General features: G+C 39.7%; 2 protein-coding genes across 3 annotated transcripts in view; one reads left to right on the top strand and one right to left on the bottom strand.

Annotated features, from left to right (window-relative positions):
• LOC124117562 (RNA polymerase I-specific transcription initiation factor RRN3-like) overlaps positions 1 to 17814 on the bottom strand; it is a 331792-nt gene that overhangs the window by 90892 nt on the left and 223086 nt on the right. For both annotated transcript variants that reach the window (XM_046479504.2, XM_048402649.1), the window contains one exon: positions 10297 to 10427. In XM_046479504.2, coding sequence (XP_046335460.2) covers positions 10297 to 10427 — 131 coding nt within the window. The remainder of the gene's footprint in view (positions 1 to 10296; positions 10428 to 17814) is intronic.
• Positions 7480 to 9430, top strand: LOC124117563. Its single transcript, XM_046479506.2, has 3 exons — positions 7480 to 8048; positions 8280 to 8440; positions 8768 to 9430. Exons 1-3 carry the CDS (start codon positions 7791 to 7793, stop codon positions 9174 to 9176), a joined length of 828 nt encoding a protein of 275 aa, XP_046335462.2. The 5' UTR covers positions 7480 to 7790; the 3' UTR covers positions 9177 to 9430.

Below are 17814 nucleotides of genomic sequence, written 5' to 3'. Positions count from 1 at the left end.
GTTCGGGTTGGGGTGTGGATAAAATCGATAGTTTATATTTAGATATAGCGAATTATATGCCCTTCAAAGGTGGATCTTATATAGATTTACCCCCGTATTATAAGAAGAAAAAAGCCATAATTAACGTAAAAAATAAATCCGATGACTGTTTAAGAATGATGATAAGATCTGCATTGTTCCCCGTAGACAAAAATCCGGATAGACCTTCTAGCTATCCCCAAAACGATGGACTCAACTTCGATGGTATAGACGAACCTACACCAATATCACAAATTGATAAGGTGGAAAAGCAAAATAATTTAGCTATAAATGTTTTCCGACATTCTAAAGGAATTGTTGTACACAGGATAAGCTCCCCTCCGGAAAATATCCCCAGAATCAATTCATTTCTGATCCAAAAAGTCCACGTATAATATCATTATACGTGGACAAAGAGTTTAAACAGGCTATTATACGATCAAACAAAACATGCTAGAAAGAAATATTTCTGTGAAAGATGCCTGCATGGGTACAGCAGACAAGATCTATTAGAAGCGCATAAAGAAGACTGTAGAGGTGTTGGACAGAATGCTATCAGGATCGATATGCCTAAAGAGGGAAAAAATATATTAAAATTTGAACATTATTGTAATCAAATGCCAGTACCGTACGTAATTTACGCCGACTTCGAAGCGCTTATCAAACCCATAGAAAATACCAACCATAGTAGTTTTACGTACAAAACTCAAGAACATATTCCTTGTGGGTTTGGATATATAGTTGTAAGGTATGATTGGAAAACAAACACTCCCGTGATTTACAGAGGACCTGATGCAGCGGGAAAGTTCCTAGAATATCTACAAAATGAAGAGAGAATAATCAGGGAAAATTTATCGTGTAATAAACCCATGCGTATGACGAGGGATGATTGGAGGGCCCATAAGAAGTCAACGAGTTGTCATGTTTGTAACAAACCCCTGAATGGGGATTCCGTAAGAGATCATTGTCACGTCACGGGTAATTATCGGGGAGCCGCTCATAACGAGTGTAACTTGAAACTAAATATGAATTCTCAAACAATACCCATCCCCGTTGTCTTTCATAACCTTAGGGGATACGATTCACATCTCATTATGCAAGCTATCTCAAAGACCGACGGCGGTTTAACGTGCATTCCTAACAATATGGAAAAATACATATCGTTCTCGTTGACTAAACCTATACATTATAGGGACAAGGATGGGAAATCTAGAACAAAGCAAAGTAATGGGCTTAGATTCATAGACTCCGTACAGTTTCTGTTATCTTACCTGGACAATTTAGCTAATGCGAACAATCCCGATGACTTCGCGATAACAAATAAATATACCGATAAGATAACTCGTCATTTGTTGCTGAGAAAAGGTGTATATCCTTACGAATATATGGATGATTGGTCTAGATTCGAAGAAACTGAATTACCACCCCTCGAATCATTCTATAGTAACTTAACAGAATCTAGAATAACAGATGCCGATTATGAACACGCTCTGACGGTCTGGGATAAATTAGGTTGTAAGAAGTTAGGTGATTATCACGATCTGTACTTAAAAACCGATGTACTGTTACTCGCCGATATATTCGAGATATTTAGAAAGACATGTTTCAAACAATACGGCTTGGACCCGGCATGGTACTATTCCAGTCCCGGACTATCGTGGGATGCATTGTTGAAGAAGACCGGCGTAGAACTAAAATTACTCACAGATTACGATATGCACTTGTTTATTGAGAAAGGATTAAGAGGTGGTAAAGCGATGGCAGCTAAAAGGTATTCTAAGGCTAATAATAAATTAGTGGAAGGATACGATCCGAGTAAACCCGACATGCATATATTATATCTCGACGCTAACAATTTGTACGGATGGGCTATGAGTCAACCTTTACCCACGGGTGGTTTTGAATGGGTCGATGATATCAATGTTATTAATATCCATAATAATGATGTGAATAAAGGGTACATACTAGAAGTTGACTTGGAATATCCAAGTTCGTTACATAAAGATCATAACAGTTATCCACTAGCTCCCAAAAGATTAATGGTTAATTAAGATTGGATGTCGGAATATCAACGCTCCTTGATGGGTAATAGTAGGTTAGCTAACGTAGAAAAACTCGTACCAAATTTGATGGATAAAACAAAATATATAGTTCACTACAGAAATCTCCAGTTGTATCTATCGTTAGGTATGAAACTTAAGAAAATACACAGAGTTCTAAAGTTCGATCAAAGCCCTTGGATGGAGCCCTATATAAGGTTGAACACAGATTTAAGAAAGATAGCTACCAGCGATTTCGAAAAGAATCTGTATAAGCTCATGAATAACTCGGTATTTGGTAAAACTATGGAGAATCTAAGGAAGCGTGTTGATGTTAAATTAGTCAGATCTAATGAGGAAGAAAGACTCAGGAAACTTATAGCCAGTCCGGCTTTTAACAGAAGCAAGATATTCGATAACGACTTAGCCGCGTTGCATATGCAGAAGAGTAATATAAAATTCAACAGACCGGTGTACGTCGGTATGAGTATTCTCGACTTGTCAAAACACTTAATGTATGACTTTTATTACAACGAACTTAAGAAGCAATACGGCGATAGATGCGAGGTGTTATATACCAACACAGATTCTTTGTTGATGGAAATACAAACCGAGGATGTGTATAAAGATATGGCAGAAAAAATAGATATGTACGACACGAGCGATTACCCAAAAGATAATCCACTGCACAGCGTTGTAAATAAAAAGGTGTTAGGTAAGATGAAGGATGAATGTGCTGGGACCCCTATAGCGGAGTATGTGGGATTAAGACCTAAGATGTATTCTATAAAGAAGTCCGATAATGGAGAGATAAGAAAAGCTAAGGGCGTTAAGAAGTATGTTGTAAAAAAGCATTTCAAACACGAACAGTATAAAGAATCATTATTCAACGGTAGAACGTTCAAACACGAGATGAACTCTTTAAGAAGTTACAATCATAGGATATATGGATTAAGAATGAACAAGACATCATTATCCCCCTTAGATACAAAGAGATGGATTGATAATGATGGTGTAAATACCTATGCTTATGGTTATGGTGGTAATACCGTACCGTCGGGAACTATGAACAACTCTTCTCGTACAAATGCCCTACCCGGTCCATCTTGAAGATAATAAAGAATAGGCTCTCCTTCTTTCGTAACCAATCGACTAATGTTATACGTCTTAAGGGACCATATGGGATCGGTTGTGCGACGTAGGCCTCCTTCGAGTTCACCGGCCTGGTATAAATATCTTACCCTTACTCTATCCGGAAGTTTTCGTTCTTTGCCTCTCCTCGGTGCTGAAGATTCGGAAGTCACGGATTTCATTTTAATAGCATCGGATGGTTTCTTCCCTATTAATCTCGTTACTTCATTATTCAGCGCTGATACAACGGCTGATAATCGTGACACCCATTCGGTTGATCTCAATCGCTCGGATTTCATTTCGATCCCATACTGATAGCCAAACAAACGTTCCGCTAATGTCCTGTTAAATCTTTCGACGATAGCTTGACTGCGGTGGGCCTGTCTTTCACCACGGACGATTTCGACATCGTTCTTTGTTAACAGTTTAGTTACCGATCCCATAAACTCGCGACCGGGATCTACTTGAAATAGCTTAGGCCATTTTAGCGGTCCGCGTTTATATATGCGACTCAGTGCATTAGCTACCTCTGTTGATTCTTTCGATGTTAATGGCTCAGCCTCTTTGTATCGACTAGCCACATCAACTACTGTTAAAGCGTATTTATACGTTTTGCGTTTTACCTTATCGTGGGGAAGAAACAAGAGGTCAGCCTGATGAACTTCATTCGTTGTAAAAATATCAAACTTCTTCCTCGGTATATAACGCGGTGCCGGTAAATATATCTGCCACATCGCTTGTTTCTTTAACCAATCCTTGGCCACATCTTTAGATACCTTAGCCGTGGTGGCTAATTTTTTTATTGCTCCTACACCTTTCCAATATCCTCGTGGGCTATAGTAAATTTTATCCATTATTAATTAATATTGATATTTCGTTTAATACAACTCATGACTATCGTTGAATCGCATCATCATTTTGGCATAAAAAATTCCCTCTGTAGTGATGGTATAGGTATATAAATCTGGCTCCAGTGGAAGTGGTCCAGAACCATCATTACCTATAAAAATTTATATCATTGGCTTCAGGTGGTGGTGAGCTGGAGCCAATTTAGCTGAATCTTATGACTATCATTGAATTGCATAGTCATTTTGGCATAAAAAATTCCATCTGTAGTGATGGTATAGGTATATAAATCCAGCTCCAGTGGAAGTGAGCCAGAACCATCATTACCTATACTACTTGGGGTACCAAGCAAAAGAATATAGAACGCAAACCAGTTCACTAACGGCTGGCTACGCAAAATATTCAAGATGGCTACTTGGAGCAACAAGACACCTGGCCTTATGTTTTCTTTTGAGAAAACGTCAGTAAGTGTCTAATAAAGTTATGCACATGTTTATCAAACATAGAATGTACAAAATACAAACCGTAGGCACAACACAAAGACAAGAACAACATTAACTCAGATAGCAAACACGTGAGGGTTTGAATCAGTTTTATGTTACAGGAAGAAAAACAGGTCTTCTCTCATCAAGTGACAAGAGTAATGTGAGGATCCATGACGTCACTTCCTTTGGTCACGTGGGAGCTGCGTGATGGGCTGGCCTCTCAGCTAGTTGGAGCAACTTCTTCAAGCAAAGACCCACACACAGCTCTTTTCTCTGTCAAGAACAAGCAGTAATATGCATTAAGGAGTAATGCAGGATAAGTAAAACATTTATTCTTCCCCAGCAAAAGCAATCATGAACAGCTTCCTTCATTGTGTTCACGTAAATGTACACAAGGCTTCTGACAAACTGTACTTTATTTTAGATCATTAGAGGACACATGGAAAAGAGGCCAACCATTTTGAAGGCTGCTAATAAACAACCTATGGATGGTTGGAGGAGTAATGTTCAGTCAAAATACAAGAATTAAATATGATCGATTACATATTCTTCGAAAATCAGAGAATATAACAAAATTAGAAATGTATTTAGAGTCAAAACAAGATTTTAAAAAGATATGTAAGGAAAAGCAGTTTATTTTCACCGAAGAAACAACAGATCACTTTAACTCGGCAATAAGTGATAAAAATAGTCACGTATTTTGGCGCACCCTAAAATCACTGTTGTGCGGTAAAGGTGATGTCCCCACTGGCTTGGTATACACATCCAAAAGCATCGATGCCAAACTGATTTGACAAGTGGTATTGGAGTTTGTAAGAGAACATGATTGTCTAAATTGTGAAAATTGCAATAATGCGGATATGCTTTCAGATTATACGAGGGCTGGCTGAAAAGTTCTAAGCCTAAGTGGGATATCTCAATCGGATTGAAACAAACTTTTGCCACCAACAAGTACAATCATTTAATGAATCATAGACATAAGAACTGCAACTGTAGTGTTATTATTGTCTTTGTACCAGACCATCTTGTGAACCTAGCCATTGAAATCACCAGAAATGGACAAAACTGCCTATATAGGGGCAGTCATCAAGTACCTGCAACTGAAAGGGCTAACTCCAACACAGATACATGCTGACATGGTCTATACTTTAAGGGATGATGCCCCTTCCTTTTCCACTGAAAAGAAGTGGGCTGCGGAATTCAAGCGTGGCAGAGAGAGCCTTGACGATGACCCGCGTCCAGGAAGGCCTTCAACAGCATGACATGGTGATGGCTGATCGATGATTGACCACTCGACATATTGCCAGTGTTGTGGGCATCTCTCATGAGAGGGTTGAGCACATTATCACCAACGAGTTGGGAATGACAAAGGTTTCTGCAAGATGGGTAACCATGGATGAGACCTGGATTCATCACTTTTAACCAGAAACCAAAATTCAGTCTAAACAATGGAAGCATCCGGAATCACCAGCCCCCCAAAAAGCCAAGTCGGTTCCTTCTGCTCGAAAGGTGATGGCTTCAGTCTTTTGGGATTCCAAAGGTATTCTGCTGATTGACTATCTTGAAAAAGGCCAGACTATCAATGGAGGATATTATGCTGACTTACTCAGACAGTTGCGTGAAGATATCAAAGCTAAGCGATGGGGAATGCTCACTAAAGGAGTCCTGTTCCACCAAGACAATGCTCCTGTTCACAAACCGGTGGTTGCCATGTCAGCGATCCATGATTGTGGCTTCGAACTCATTGACCCCCTTATTCACCCGATTTGGCCCTGTCAGACTTCCACCTGTTTCCCAAAATGAAAAAGGAACTAGCCGGTCGCCATTTTCCTAGTAATGATGTCGTCATTTCCGCTGTGAATGACTTTTTTTTAGGGTGGCTGAAGAAAATTTCTTCTTGACCGGCATCCAGGCCTTGCAGCATCGCTTGCAAAAGTGTGTAAACCTGGAATGGAACTATGTGGAGAAATAAATGAAAACCATTGACTTGGTACGGGTCTTTCACAGTTAGGCTTAGAACTTTTCAGCCAGCCCTCGTATTATATATCGAAAGATGAAGTAAGACAGGCCATAAAATCATTAAAACCGGGTAAAGCTCCAGGATGAGATGGTTTGCCACCGGAATTTTATAAGAATGCTTTGCACTTTCTTCCATATAAACATCTATTGTTTAATACTATTTTGGATTCTGGAATTTTCCCCAATTCAATGTTGGAATAATATTGCCTTTTTATTAAGAAGGGAGACATGTCTGATCCTATTAATGGGAAATAGTTTCCATCCATTACTGAAAGTAGATAACAACAGACACCGAGCTGGTTTTCAGACATGATCATGCCACCAGCAATAATATCTTTGTTTCACAGTCTTCAGCACAAAAATATCTTCAAAAAACAAGGCATCATTTTTATGCTGCATTTATTGACTTCCAGAAAGCTTCGAATATTGATCGCAGTAAAAAATTACACTGTACCCCTTCAGCAAATTCCGGTAAACGAACTGTGATGAGAAACTTGGTCGGTACAAATTTGAAATTTGAGATAAAAAATCACCAGACATGTTACCGTTTACATTGTATTTTTTGTTCTGCTAGGCATTGTTTTTCATCCAGGGATTAAGATTACCTTGTGTATTTTCTTGTAAACTAAGCCGAAAATAGCAATCAGCAGTACACGTTTTCTTGGAATCTACCGGTGATTCGGGTAAAACTTACCCAATGATATAACTTTACAGGATTTTTTTATCAGGAATAATGAATTCAAATATTTTAGTTGCATCTTTTACTAAATATACTTTAAAAGTTATTTTTGTCACATGGAACAATTTGACCAGTCACTGTCAAGGCTCCTGCAAACGTGATTGCAAGAACTACGAGTTGACATAGAATCGTCAAACTACAACAAATATGACTTTTAATGAGTCAAAGTATGGCATTTATGATATATGTATCCATTCTCTGTCAAATAAAGTTCTTTTCAAGGCGTCAATAGTGGTAATCTGACTGTGGTTGCTGTGAATAAAGGTGAGTTATGCAATCTTCTGATCGCTTCACACGATTTCGCCGAAATTAATTAAAACAATATTAAAAGGAATTTTAAATTAAATTAATAAAATAAGTTAAAAACACAATTCCAGATATTCGACTTTCCTAAAAGTCAAGTTCAATGAGAGTTATCCGTCTTGAGTTGGAACTCTTCAATTGGTTGGATGAACTTCCGCCGAGTACTGTCAACTTCCGTTGAAAATAGTGTGCTGCTTCGAAGCTGTCAAAATGGGGAAGCAATACTGCTGTATTTGTAGCAATTTTAGGGGAAAGATAGTCGGTGAAAGAATAGTATCTCTACACGTCATTCCAGTAAGCAAGTACCTACGACAAGCGTGGATAAGGCGACTTCGGTTAGTGAGAAAAGACCTCACAGTGACCAAGCACACGGAAATATGCTCAGAACATTTCGTGGGTGGTAACGGTCCAGGCATAGGGCATGATGTTCCATCGATTTTTCCGAAGAAAAATTACAGTACTTGCACAGTGAGTTATGTTGATTCTTATAAGATTTATGCTATTGTTGGTGTATTTAATGTGTTTTATCGTTTGTGAATGTTATGTGATTGTGAAAAAGTGCTATGATTAAAACTTGAAATGAAAAAAACAAACAAAAACGTTTCAAGTTGTGTTGATCTTAAAATTCTATGTATCCTCTCTTTCATCTTATTTGTTATAGAAAAAAATGTCTCAGTGTCTGTTGATAATTTGTTGCAGGTGTCTGATGCTGACTTTGTTGATACCCATAAGCCAAATGAAAGCCCATTCAAGCAGGCCTGTGACCCTGAATCTCCCAAAGTGACTATGCAGATACATCGAGGGACTCATCAGTCTGATGAAATTGAACATCATTCCACAACATTCAGTCAAGGTGCCAGGTACAGCGGGAACATAAGTTTTTTCTCTTTTTTGAATTTGTTGATTATTATGAGAAGTTATGCTTAACAAGACAAAATATAAAAATCATGGTGTGGTCTCTCTTACTTACAGAACAATAAAATATAAAGAGCATAAAATATATATATAGAGCATAAAATATAATAGAGCATTGACCAATAAACTTGATAATACACTTCTTATATTAGCTTTTGTTTTAACAGATTTATGTTAATTTATTTTTTATTAATTTTAATTCCTTTAACCTCAAAATATCGGAAAAAAACTATATTTTTAATGTGATGAAAAGCTATTTATTATTTTGACAGATCCTATGACGTTGCATCAATTATGCTGCATGACTACTGTGAGGCTGTGTGTGAAGACGACATCAGTTGCATAAGATATGGATCATCGCAAACAGAAATGGTGGAAGTTAGAAGCATGTCTACTCAAACTGACGATGTAATGTTCCAGTGTTTAAATCCTGTGAAAACATCCTGTGCAATGACTCAGACTGAGACTGAAAATAAAAAAGTCTTTGGCAATCAAGCCACTCAAGTCAAACTTCCTGATTTAACATTTTTTTATGTGAAGAATGATTCAGAATTGGTAACCTATTATACAGGTCTTGTGGATGCAGAAAAGTTTTCATGTTTATTTGACGTGTTTTCTGAGGTTCATGACAGGGACTATCCAACATCCAATATCGGACGCCCTAAATCTTTGTTGTGCTGATGTCATTAATAGATGGATTGATATTTTGTACAACAATTTATCCTTCCTAGTTGTTTGGCCATCAATGGATATTATTATACAACTATGCCTCAAGGTTTTAAAGATCTGTAACCAAATACAAGGGTTGTTATAGATTGCACAGAATTATTTACAGAAAAACCTTACTCTATTGGTAAACAGTCACAAATGTACAGTCATTATAAAAGTCACATAACATTTAAAGCGCTTGTTGGTGTCACTCCAAATGGTGTTGTTAGCTTTACTCAAGAAAATATGATACTGGTCTGCGAACTAAAGACTGGTGGTACCAATCGTTATGTCATGCAACCAGTCAGGATAGGTCGTGACTGGTCACACGATCGATCGTGAGGTTGTACGACAGGTGATACCATCAACTGTCAGGTGACAGGAACAGTAGCACGACCAATCATGCAACTTCTTCACCCGTGATATTGTACGAGTGCTGGCACGACCATGTAAGACCTGTCTGCAACCTGCGAATTTGCTGTGGCGATCACTCACGACCTCTGCGATCAGTCGTGTGCTCTTCATACGATTTGCCCACGATTCCAACATTTTCCGGTTGCAGATAGGTCGTAACCTGGTGGCAAGCCCGGTGTGACTGGGGCTTTACCCATTACCATGCAAAGTTGTGAATAGCTTTAAATCCTTTATAAAATTGAGAATTAGTAAGTTTTAAGCAAATGCAAAGTTATGGACAAATGGAAGAGATGGATGGAAATGTAGAATGCACCACAATATAAGCTCACATGACTTTTAGTCAGGTAGGTTAACAAGGCAATCCAATGAGACTTCAGATAATGTGGAGATTTTGATGCATTGCTTTTGAAAGGGTGGGTGAACAGTCGAACAGACACAAACATTAGCCAAAACCCCAAAACATAAATTCACAATGAGTTCAAAGTTGCTTGGTAACATTGACTCAAAAGGTCCCTGTTTTTCACAGGCATTCATTCCTTCCACTACTTTTGCTAAATATTCTGTTCACCAAGACAAGTTGGTGAAGAGCATAATCATATCAGGTCAGTTTTGTCACCTTGACATTAGATACTGTTCTCAATGAATAATAATCTTATGCAACTTAAATATGTATACATACTTGATAGAAATAAACTTTGCCCTTGAGATGAAGCTGCCAATATATGCCACTGATGTTTGCCTGAAAACTGTCTCTGAATTGGGATTCTGAAACCTGGTCCAGAGATAATCAATGAAGCCATCTGCAAGAGCCTGAAAATGAATTAGGAAATATTTCACAAAATTACAATCATAGACAACAAACATTGCAAGTCAGTTGAACGATTTATTACATGTTTGGCATTAGGGGGATCTCAGGTTAAAGGCATTGAGCAAGGGTTGTGCGCCCTTGCTCTGATTTTGGGTATGAAAGGGCTTTGCACACCTTAGTGAGATGCCTAGTCGCCTCCAAGTGAAAGGAAGACCAAAAATTTGTTGGGGTTTCACACCCACAACCTACCGACGACCGGTGGATACCCATGAATTACTGTGGGGATGATTATTCTGTGATACAGGAATACCCTTAACCCCAAACCCCCAAACAACATATCTGATCATTTTGCATATAGATATTTGTTGCAGCATTTAAATATGAAAAATATTGGTTACATAACCTTAGAACATAACTAAATATTTTGAAGTGTCAGTATATTATTTGAACACAAGCATTCATTCTGTCATAGAAATCATTTATTGTTGCACATAATAGAAACTGAATTTTATTATCTATTCTGATTTACACTATTACAGTCAAACGTAGTTACTACAACATCAAGTGATCCCTGAAAACAGACAAGTTCACTATGTTGATGCTATGTCCATGCAGTGGGATTTGGGATGATGCTTGACACAGGTTGTATCATGTGTGATTTTGTACCAGCTGAAATACTTGGGAGGTTACAACTACAGATGCTGGACTGCCAAATTCAACACAAACATTCATCTGCATTGGGGGTAACTCATGAGTAGCTCTATGATTACTACCATATGTCCTTGTGCATGATGCACTATGCCCCTTGTTATTTAGCCCATTGGTTTACAAACTGAAAAATATGCCCTTGGAAATAAATTATATTGAAAAATTTAGTGATCTCTATAACCGGATGTTTTCAACACTGTTGTAGCACGCCCCTTTGTGACTCCTATATGGCCTGTTAGATGTAATGTAGGTGATATTCTGGATACTCAGTGTGACAAATTGAACGCATATGACAGACGAACCATCACCATTAGTGGATAATGAGATCACTCTGGGTCCCGTTCCAATTCAACAAAGTATTTTGTGCAACTACTTTTTTCTTTGTGGAGGTGTAATTCAAGTAGAAATTTCAGTAAAATTCAAATATGTTTTACATTTGTACACTTATCCTGCATAACTCCTTAACGCATCTATTGCTTACCTTATGACAAAGAAGACAGTGCCTAGCAGTAGTCCTTGATGAAGAAAACAAGTTATTTTCACCTTCAGTCTACCTTTTGCAAGGACCAATCACTACTGTCAAGTGACTGTCCGTTGTGACGCCACATCTGTCACATTCCTGCCTGTCACTGTGCTAAAATATTCTGGAGCCATAGTGGGGAAGCAGGTCAGCCCTTAGACGCAGTAATGAAGGATAAGTATACGAATGTAAAAAATTTAGATTTTACTAAATGTTTTACTTATCCTGCATTACATCTTAATGACGGTGGGTATACCTTCAGATGTAATCCTAAATATATATAAACCCTTCAAGTGACACACGTGTTAAGGGAAACGAATGACGTATCAAGCGCCGATCGGTTATACTCGTTCAATCTTTTCCATCAGGGAGAAATGAGAAATGAGGATAAGTCAAGGTAAACAAACAGTAACAAGAAAATAACGTAAGGTAAAATCTAAAAATTGAGTTATCCAGCCAAGGCTATATAAGCCTGATATTCCCCCTTACGGGCGTGTCAAAACACTGTGGGAGTCGGGTAAGACTGGCTCCTGACAGGAAGAGTTCATTATTTGCGTCAGGGGACGGTCACCTGCTGGGCTACTACCACAGGGCCAAAGCAACGAACGCCTTTGATGTCTTCAAGTGCCACATCTCTTAGCTAAGCTGGCAAGGACACTGTCGGAGCCATGGTTGAGGCGACCGCTCTGATCTTGTGAAAATTATTTTCACTCAGTGTATCAAGGTTGGCGATCTGGTATGCCTGCAGAACTACAGGTAACCATAGTGATATGGTCTTGCGATTGAATTTGGTTGTGGACATTTCCTTGTGCCACGCCTAGTCTTGAAGTGGCGGATTAAAACTCGTGTAGTGCTTGTACAGGGCACCATCATCTTCAACCCCCACAATCGTGGAGATTGGTGGAATGGTGGAGGACTGGTCAGCTTGCCCTGGTAGCTGATTCTTCACTATGAAATCCAAGCACAGACTGAGGTAAACCACTCCCTGCATACCATGCTCAAAACGAACACAGATGTAACTCACTCACCTGCCCCGCTCTGGCTAAGGCCAAGAGAAAAATTGTCTAACTGTAGAGGTTGAAAAAGTATGATGCATTGAGGGGCTTAAGAGGGGCCCGCAATTGAAACGTCTCTGGGTGGAGCTTCCAACCTGTGGTAGCCACCTTGTCTGGTCGGGATAAGGTGTCCGCCAGAATGTTCTGACATCCGGGGATGTGCTGGACTCGGAAATTGTTGTCCTAGGTGATCCACTAGATGAAAGAACTGTAACGCGTGGCAAAGTATGGAGTCCCCTGATTGCGCAGTCCCTACACCACCATCACCATACTGTTGTCGGTGGAGATTGCGAGTTGTACCGTAACTGCTCCCGCATATGTGACATTGCCAGAATGAGTGCCTCCAACTCGAGGTTGTTGATGTGCCAAGTACATTGTTTTCCTGACCACAGCCCTGAGGTTTTCTGGCCCTGTAGATGTGCACGCAACCCCTGAAGAAAGGCGTCTACGAACAGGTGCAGTTTTGGGGCTAGCCCGGATTAGGAGACCCCTCCTAAGATGTTCAACTCTATCGTCCACTGGTTGAGATGTGTCCTTACATGAGACAGTAGAGTGATGGCTGCATACGGGTCTTAACGCCTGATGTAAGGTGTCAGGAACTGTTGTATTGGGCGTAGGTGTAATTGGCCTCTGCTCGTCAAGTCCTGGGCTGTTGTGAGATATCCCAACAAGACTTGCCATTGGCGAAGTGTGAGAGATTGTTGCAAGGCAGGTGACAGGTGATGTAGGATCTTTAGCCATCTGTCCCTCAGCACAGATAGTTAATCCTGATCTGTCTGGAACAGACTTCCTATGAATTGGAGTCGGCAAGAAGGAATCAGTTCCCAAATGAAATCATAGACCCCAGGTGAAGTCCAGATGGCGCACCAAGTTAGCCATGTCAGGATGACTCATGAGACAGTCATCTCTGTAAGACTCGAATCAGATGTTCCTCAAGTGTAGAAAGTCAGCTACTGTCTTGGTTATTCATGTGAATAGCCACGGGGCCACTGAAATGCCAAAGGGCAGGGCCGCCCTTTGGTAGTGGACTCCATGGAACTGGAACCTGAGGGATCTGCAGTAGGAGGGAAGGATTGGTACATGCAGGTACACATCCTGCAAGTCGAGATCAGGGAGTAGAAGGCTTGATGCTGGTCCTGAGCAATCTCAAGGTTGTGAGGCGGAAGTATGGTGGATGCTCCAGACAGCACTCGTTGAACACAGAGAGATTGTAGAGCATCCACATCTTGTCTTGATTCCTTCTTGGGTACCAGTAGAAGCCCAGTGTTAGCGCTGAGGCATGTACAATCTGTACAGCTCTCTTCTCCAGCAAGATCTCTATGTTGGATTTCAGTAGTTGATGTTGCTTCCATGGGAAAGCCCAAGGAGGAGGAGCTGTGGTCAACTATGGGTCTACCACAATGTTCAAGTGATAACCGTAGCGCAGAATCTTGTTCTTTGAGGGAAGAGCATCTTGGCCTATAATTGCCTGACCTGCCAGCTGGCTGAGACACCAGTTATGAGAGACCTGCTCCAGCACCTTGAGATCCGTCTCATCACGAGCGTAGTTAGAGACCTTGGCGTGTATATCTGAGGCTTGATTCTTAAATAACAAACTGGCCGACCATGGTTGATGGAGGAGATGACACTTAAACCCAGTGTCCCAATTGGAGAGCACCAGGTAGCGAAGCCTGCGAGTAGCCGTAATCTCCACAAGGGCTTCCCTGAGGTTTGAAAGTGCTGACAGTGATTTGAGTGATAGCCTGATCTCAGTCTCAATGAAGGCAAATCTGATGTCTGGGATCTTCAGTGTAGTTGGCTTAGATGAGCCGGTGATGATCTGTAAGTCTTCATTCAAGATACGTGCCTGGTCTGCTACTCCAAAGGCATGGATAAGGAAGTCATCCTTGCTAAACTTTGGCCCTTGAATGCTGTTGCAAGTGTCAGTTTGGAAAGGTCCTTATCCTGCGCCTTGATCATATCCTGAAGCATGGGACCCAATGGTATAGACGTAGGGTGGGACCAAATAGTGTAATTCTTTTCTTCTGTACCAGACTGAAGGTGAGTATTCCATTCCATTGATGAATCCCAATCTTCATCTGGTGAAGCTTCTGATGACTCAGAATGGTGGTGATGCGAATGCCTCACTGGTGAGCCTGCTTCTGGTATGCTGTGTAGATCTCACTCTCAATGAGTGCTGGGACAAAGCATCGGGTGAGTCCTAGCAGTGAGATGAAACCGAAGCATGGGTAGTAGCACTGGTGCTTGCCGACGGCGTACTGGTCAACGTGGAGCGCTCAGCTGGAGTTGCTGGTGTCTAGTGTGCGACTGGCGTTGACCAAAGCACAAGTGCTTGGGTTGTCTGAGGCATAGGAGTCGCTGCTGACGATGGATGCTGGAACACAGGCGCCTGGTACATCACTGACATAGAGTGATGCCACATGGACTGCCTGAAGGGTGTATCTATGTAAAGCGCCGAAGGCTTCGCGTACATGGGATAGGCTACAGGGAAGGCAGGCAGAACAGCGGTTAGATGATCCAGCCTCAAAAACATTGCAGTGGATGAGGATCTTAAGCCGATTTTTTGTCAAGTCAATTAATGCACAGCACAAACATAAGTTATGCAAAACTTGAAGTTGTATTGAAAGTAGACTTGTACATACCAGTAAGTAAACCAAAGTTTAAATTGGAAAAAATGTGTATCAAAATACAAATGTGAAACTCTAGAAAATGCCACTAGTGGCTAAAGGTATTTATAGATACACAATGTAATACCTAGCCAAGTATTGCAAACTATAATGACTGCCTTGAAAATAGGAGACAAACATGTAACACAATTACAAAATGGCGTGAAAGCAACGAACTGGAAGAAAAAGACAAAGTCAGTGTTCCCGTTTACTGGTAAAATTAGGCTTGGACCGGTAATTCATGTGACTGCCAGTCCCTGTGGACCGGCAAATAAAGTACTTATAAATCTTTGTTGTTGAACAAAACATCGGTGATATTCATATAAGTACATTTTTCTAACAAAGTCAGCTTGTCTGTTACCATCAGGGTTTCCCCTTGTCTATTTCTAGGTTAAATATCCAGTTGTAGCGACTTCGTCTCGAAATATTAAAAAATATAGAGAAAATTGTGGCTGAAGTTATTGTGAATGATGTACAGATCTAACTAAGTTACTTCAGAGATGACATCTTTGCAATGAACATGAAGTTGAAAGAATTAAAACCAAATAATTTTCATACATTTTGTTGTTGTTGAAATTTTGGCAAAAATTAGGGCTGACTGGTAATTTTTAGAGTTGCCAGTCAACAAGGAGTGGCAGTTTCAAAAGCCAGTGGGAACACTGTCATTACACAAATGCAATCATACAAAGAAGATAAGGTATACTTCAACGCAGACGAAATGTAACGGGGAAGCAAAGAACAATCGACAAAAATTAAAGTCAAAAGTTAAGGACCGAAACAGGGCACAATATGTCTGTTGGGCGATAAGCAGGAACAAAAGTCATCCAAGGTTGACATATCCCCCTGACGTTGCATGTCGGTAAACTGTGTACCTTCAAATGTATTTAGATTGGCAAGGAAATCTTTTTCCTTGATGCCTAAACCAGAAATATAATGAAGGTTATTAAATATTGGTTCATGTAGCTCACTTTCTGATGATCTCATGAAATTGTAATAACAATAACTTCGCAGATTCGCATATGAATAGCTCTGTAGTAGCCTCATGACACAAAGGCATAAAGAGAATGTACTAGGTTATGTAGCTCACATCATATATAGTATATGATATCGGTAAATAGTACACCTTAGAATTATTTGTCAGGGGCTATAAATTAAAAAGATTAAAATCTATAAATAACAAACTGCACTACTAGTGAACATGATTGATATGTGCATAAAGTTTGGCGAATCTCTGTCGCATGGTTTAGAAGTTATGCTCCAGACGAGGACATTACCCTAAGTTCGTCAATTTTCAATTAAAATTGGAAAAAGAAAAAACAAGAAAAAATCTGTTAATAGCAAAGGCACCACTACATAACCTGTTTGATAGGTGTAAAAACTTTGGAGAAGCTAAGTTTTATGGTTCGGGAGATATGCTCCGGACAAGAGCACTACCCTCAAATTTTCTAAGTTCATCATATTTCCATGGAAAAGACAAAAACATAAAATTCTAAAAATCTCTAAATAGCAAAAGGCACTTCTACTGGGCCTGATTGTTAAGTGTACCAAGTTTTGGGAAGCTAGGTTGTACGGTTTAGGAAATATGCTCCGGACAAGAGCACTACCCTCAAATTTCTAAAGTTAATCATATTTCCATGGAAACGACAAAAATATAAAACTCTAAAAATCTCTAAATAGCAAAAGGCACTTCTACTGGGCCTGATTGTTAAGTGTACCAAGTTTTGGGAAGCTAGGTTGTACGGTTTAGGAAATATGGTCCGGACAAGAGCACTAGTAGTATAGGTAATAGGGGTTCTGGACCACTTCCACTGGAGCCGGATTCATATACCTATACCACCACTACAGATGGAATTTTTTATGCCAAAATGATTATGCGATTCAACGATAGTCATGAGATTAAGTTAAATTGACCCTAGCTCACCAATACCTGGGGCCAATCATTGCTTTAGATGAGTCTAAATGGTAATAAAAATAATCTTTATTATTTTTATCGATAAAGCGATATTCAACATTTTTATTAAGTTCTTCGTTCATTTTACTAGGAGACCAGACTATATAACTACACTCTTTTTGTAAATTTATAAGAAACATTTGATAACCGTATTTGGTTGGTTTGACATCACTGATATAATAAAAACCTTGTGGTAATTCTTTCCATTGAATAGCTTTCTCCATTATTATATATTTATGTTAGCATTTGTCTAAATGTAATCACACGATAGTAAACAATCTATTTTTAATCTCCAACCAGTTCTTTGGTTTTGGCACGGAATAATTGACGCGCTTGTTGCCTCCCCTGTTCTATGAACTTTTTTTTCTCGTCTTCGCTAATACCACTGGTCTTATGAGATTTTGATCGAATCTCCTGCTTCATTTCATTGTATTTGGTGAGCTCCGACAGCACTAAACGAAACTCATCCTCGGATATCTTACAATCGGC

This window comes from Haliotis rufescens, unplaced genomic scaffold, assembly GCF_023055435.1.
Source record: "Haliotis rufescens isolate VD_foot unplaced genomic scaffold, xgHalRufe1.0.p SCAF_28, whole genome shotgun sequence".
NCBI classification, from domain to species: domain Eukaryota; kingdom Metazoa; phylum Mollusca; class Gastropoda; order Lepetellida; family Haliotidae; genus Haliotis; species Haliotis rufescens.
The sequence above is the reverse complement of the archived record's forward strand: the minus strand, read 5'-3'. Positions and strand labels throughout refer to the sequence as shown.

Coding starts and splice junctions, on each gene's coding strand:
- LOC124117563 (XM_046479506.2), top strand. CDS start 7,791: ATGGGGAAGCAATACTGCTGTATTTGTAGCAATTTTAGGGGAAAGATA. Junction 8,049..8,279: donor AAAATTACAGTACTTGCACA/GTGAGTTATGTT, acceptor AATTTGTTGCAG/GTGTCTGATGCTGACTTTGT. Junction 8,441..8,767: donor ACATTCAGTCAAGGTGCCAG/GTACAGCGGGAA, acceptor TTATTTTGACAG/ATCCTATGACGTTGCATCAA.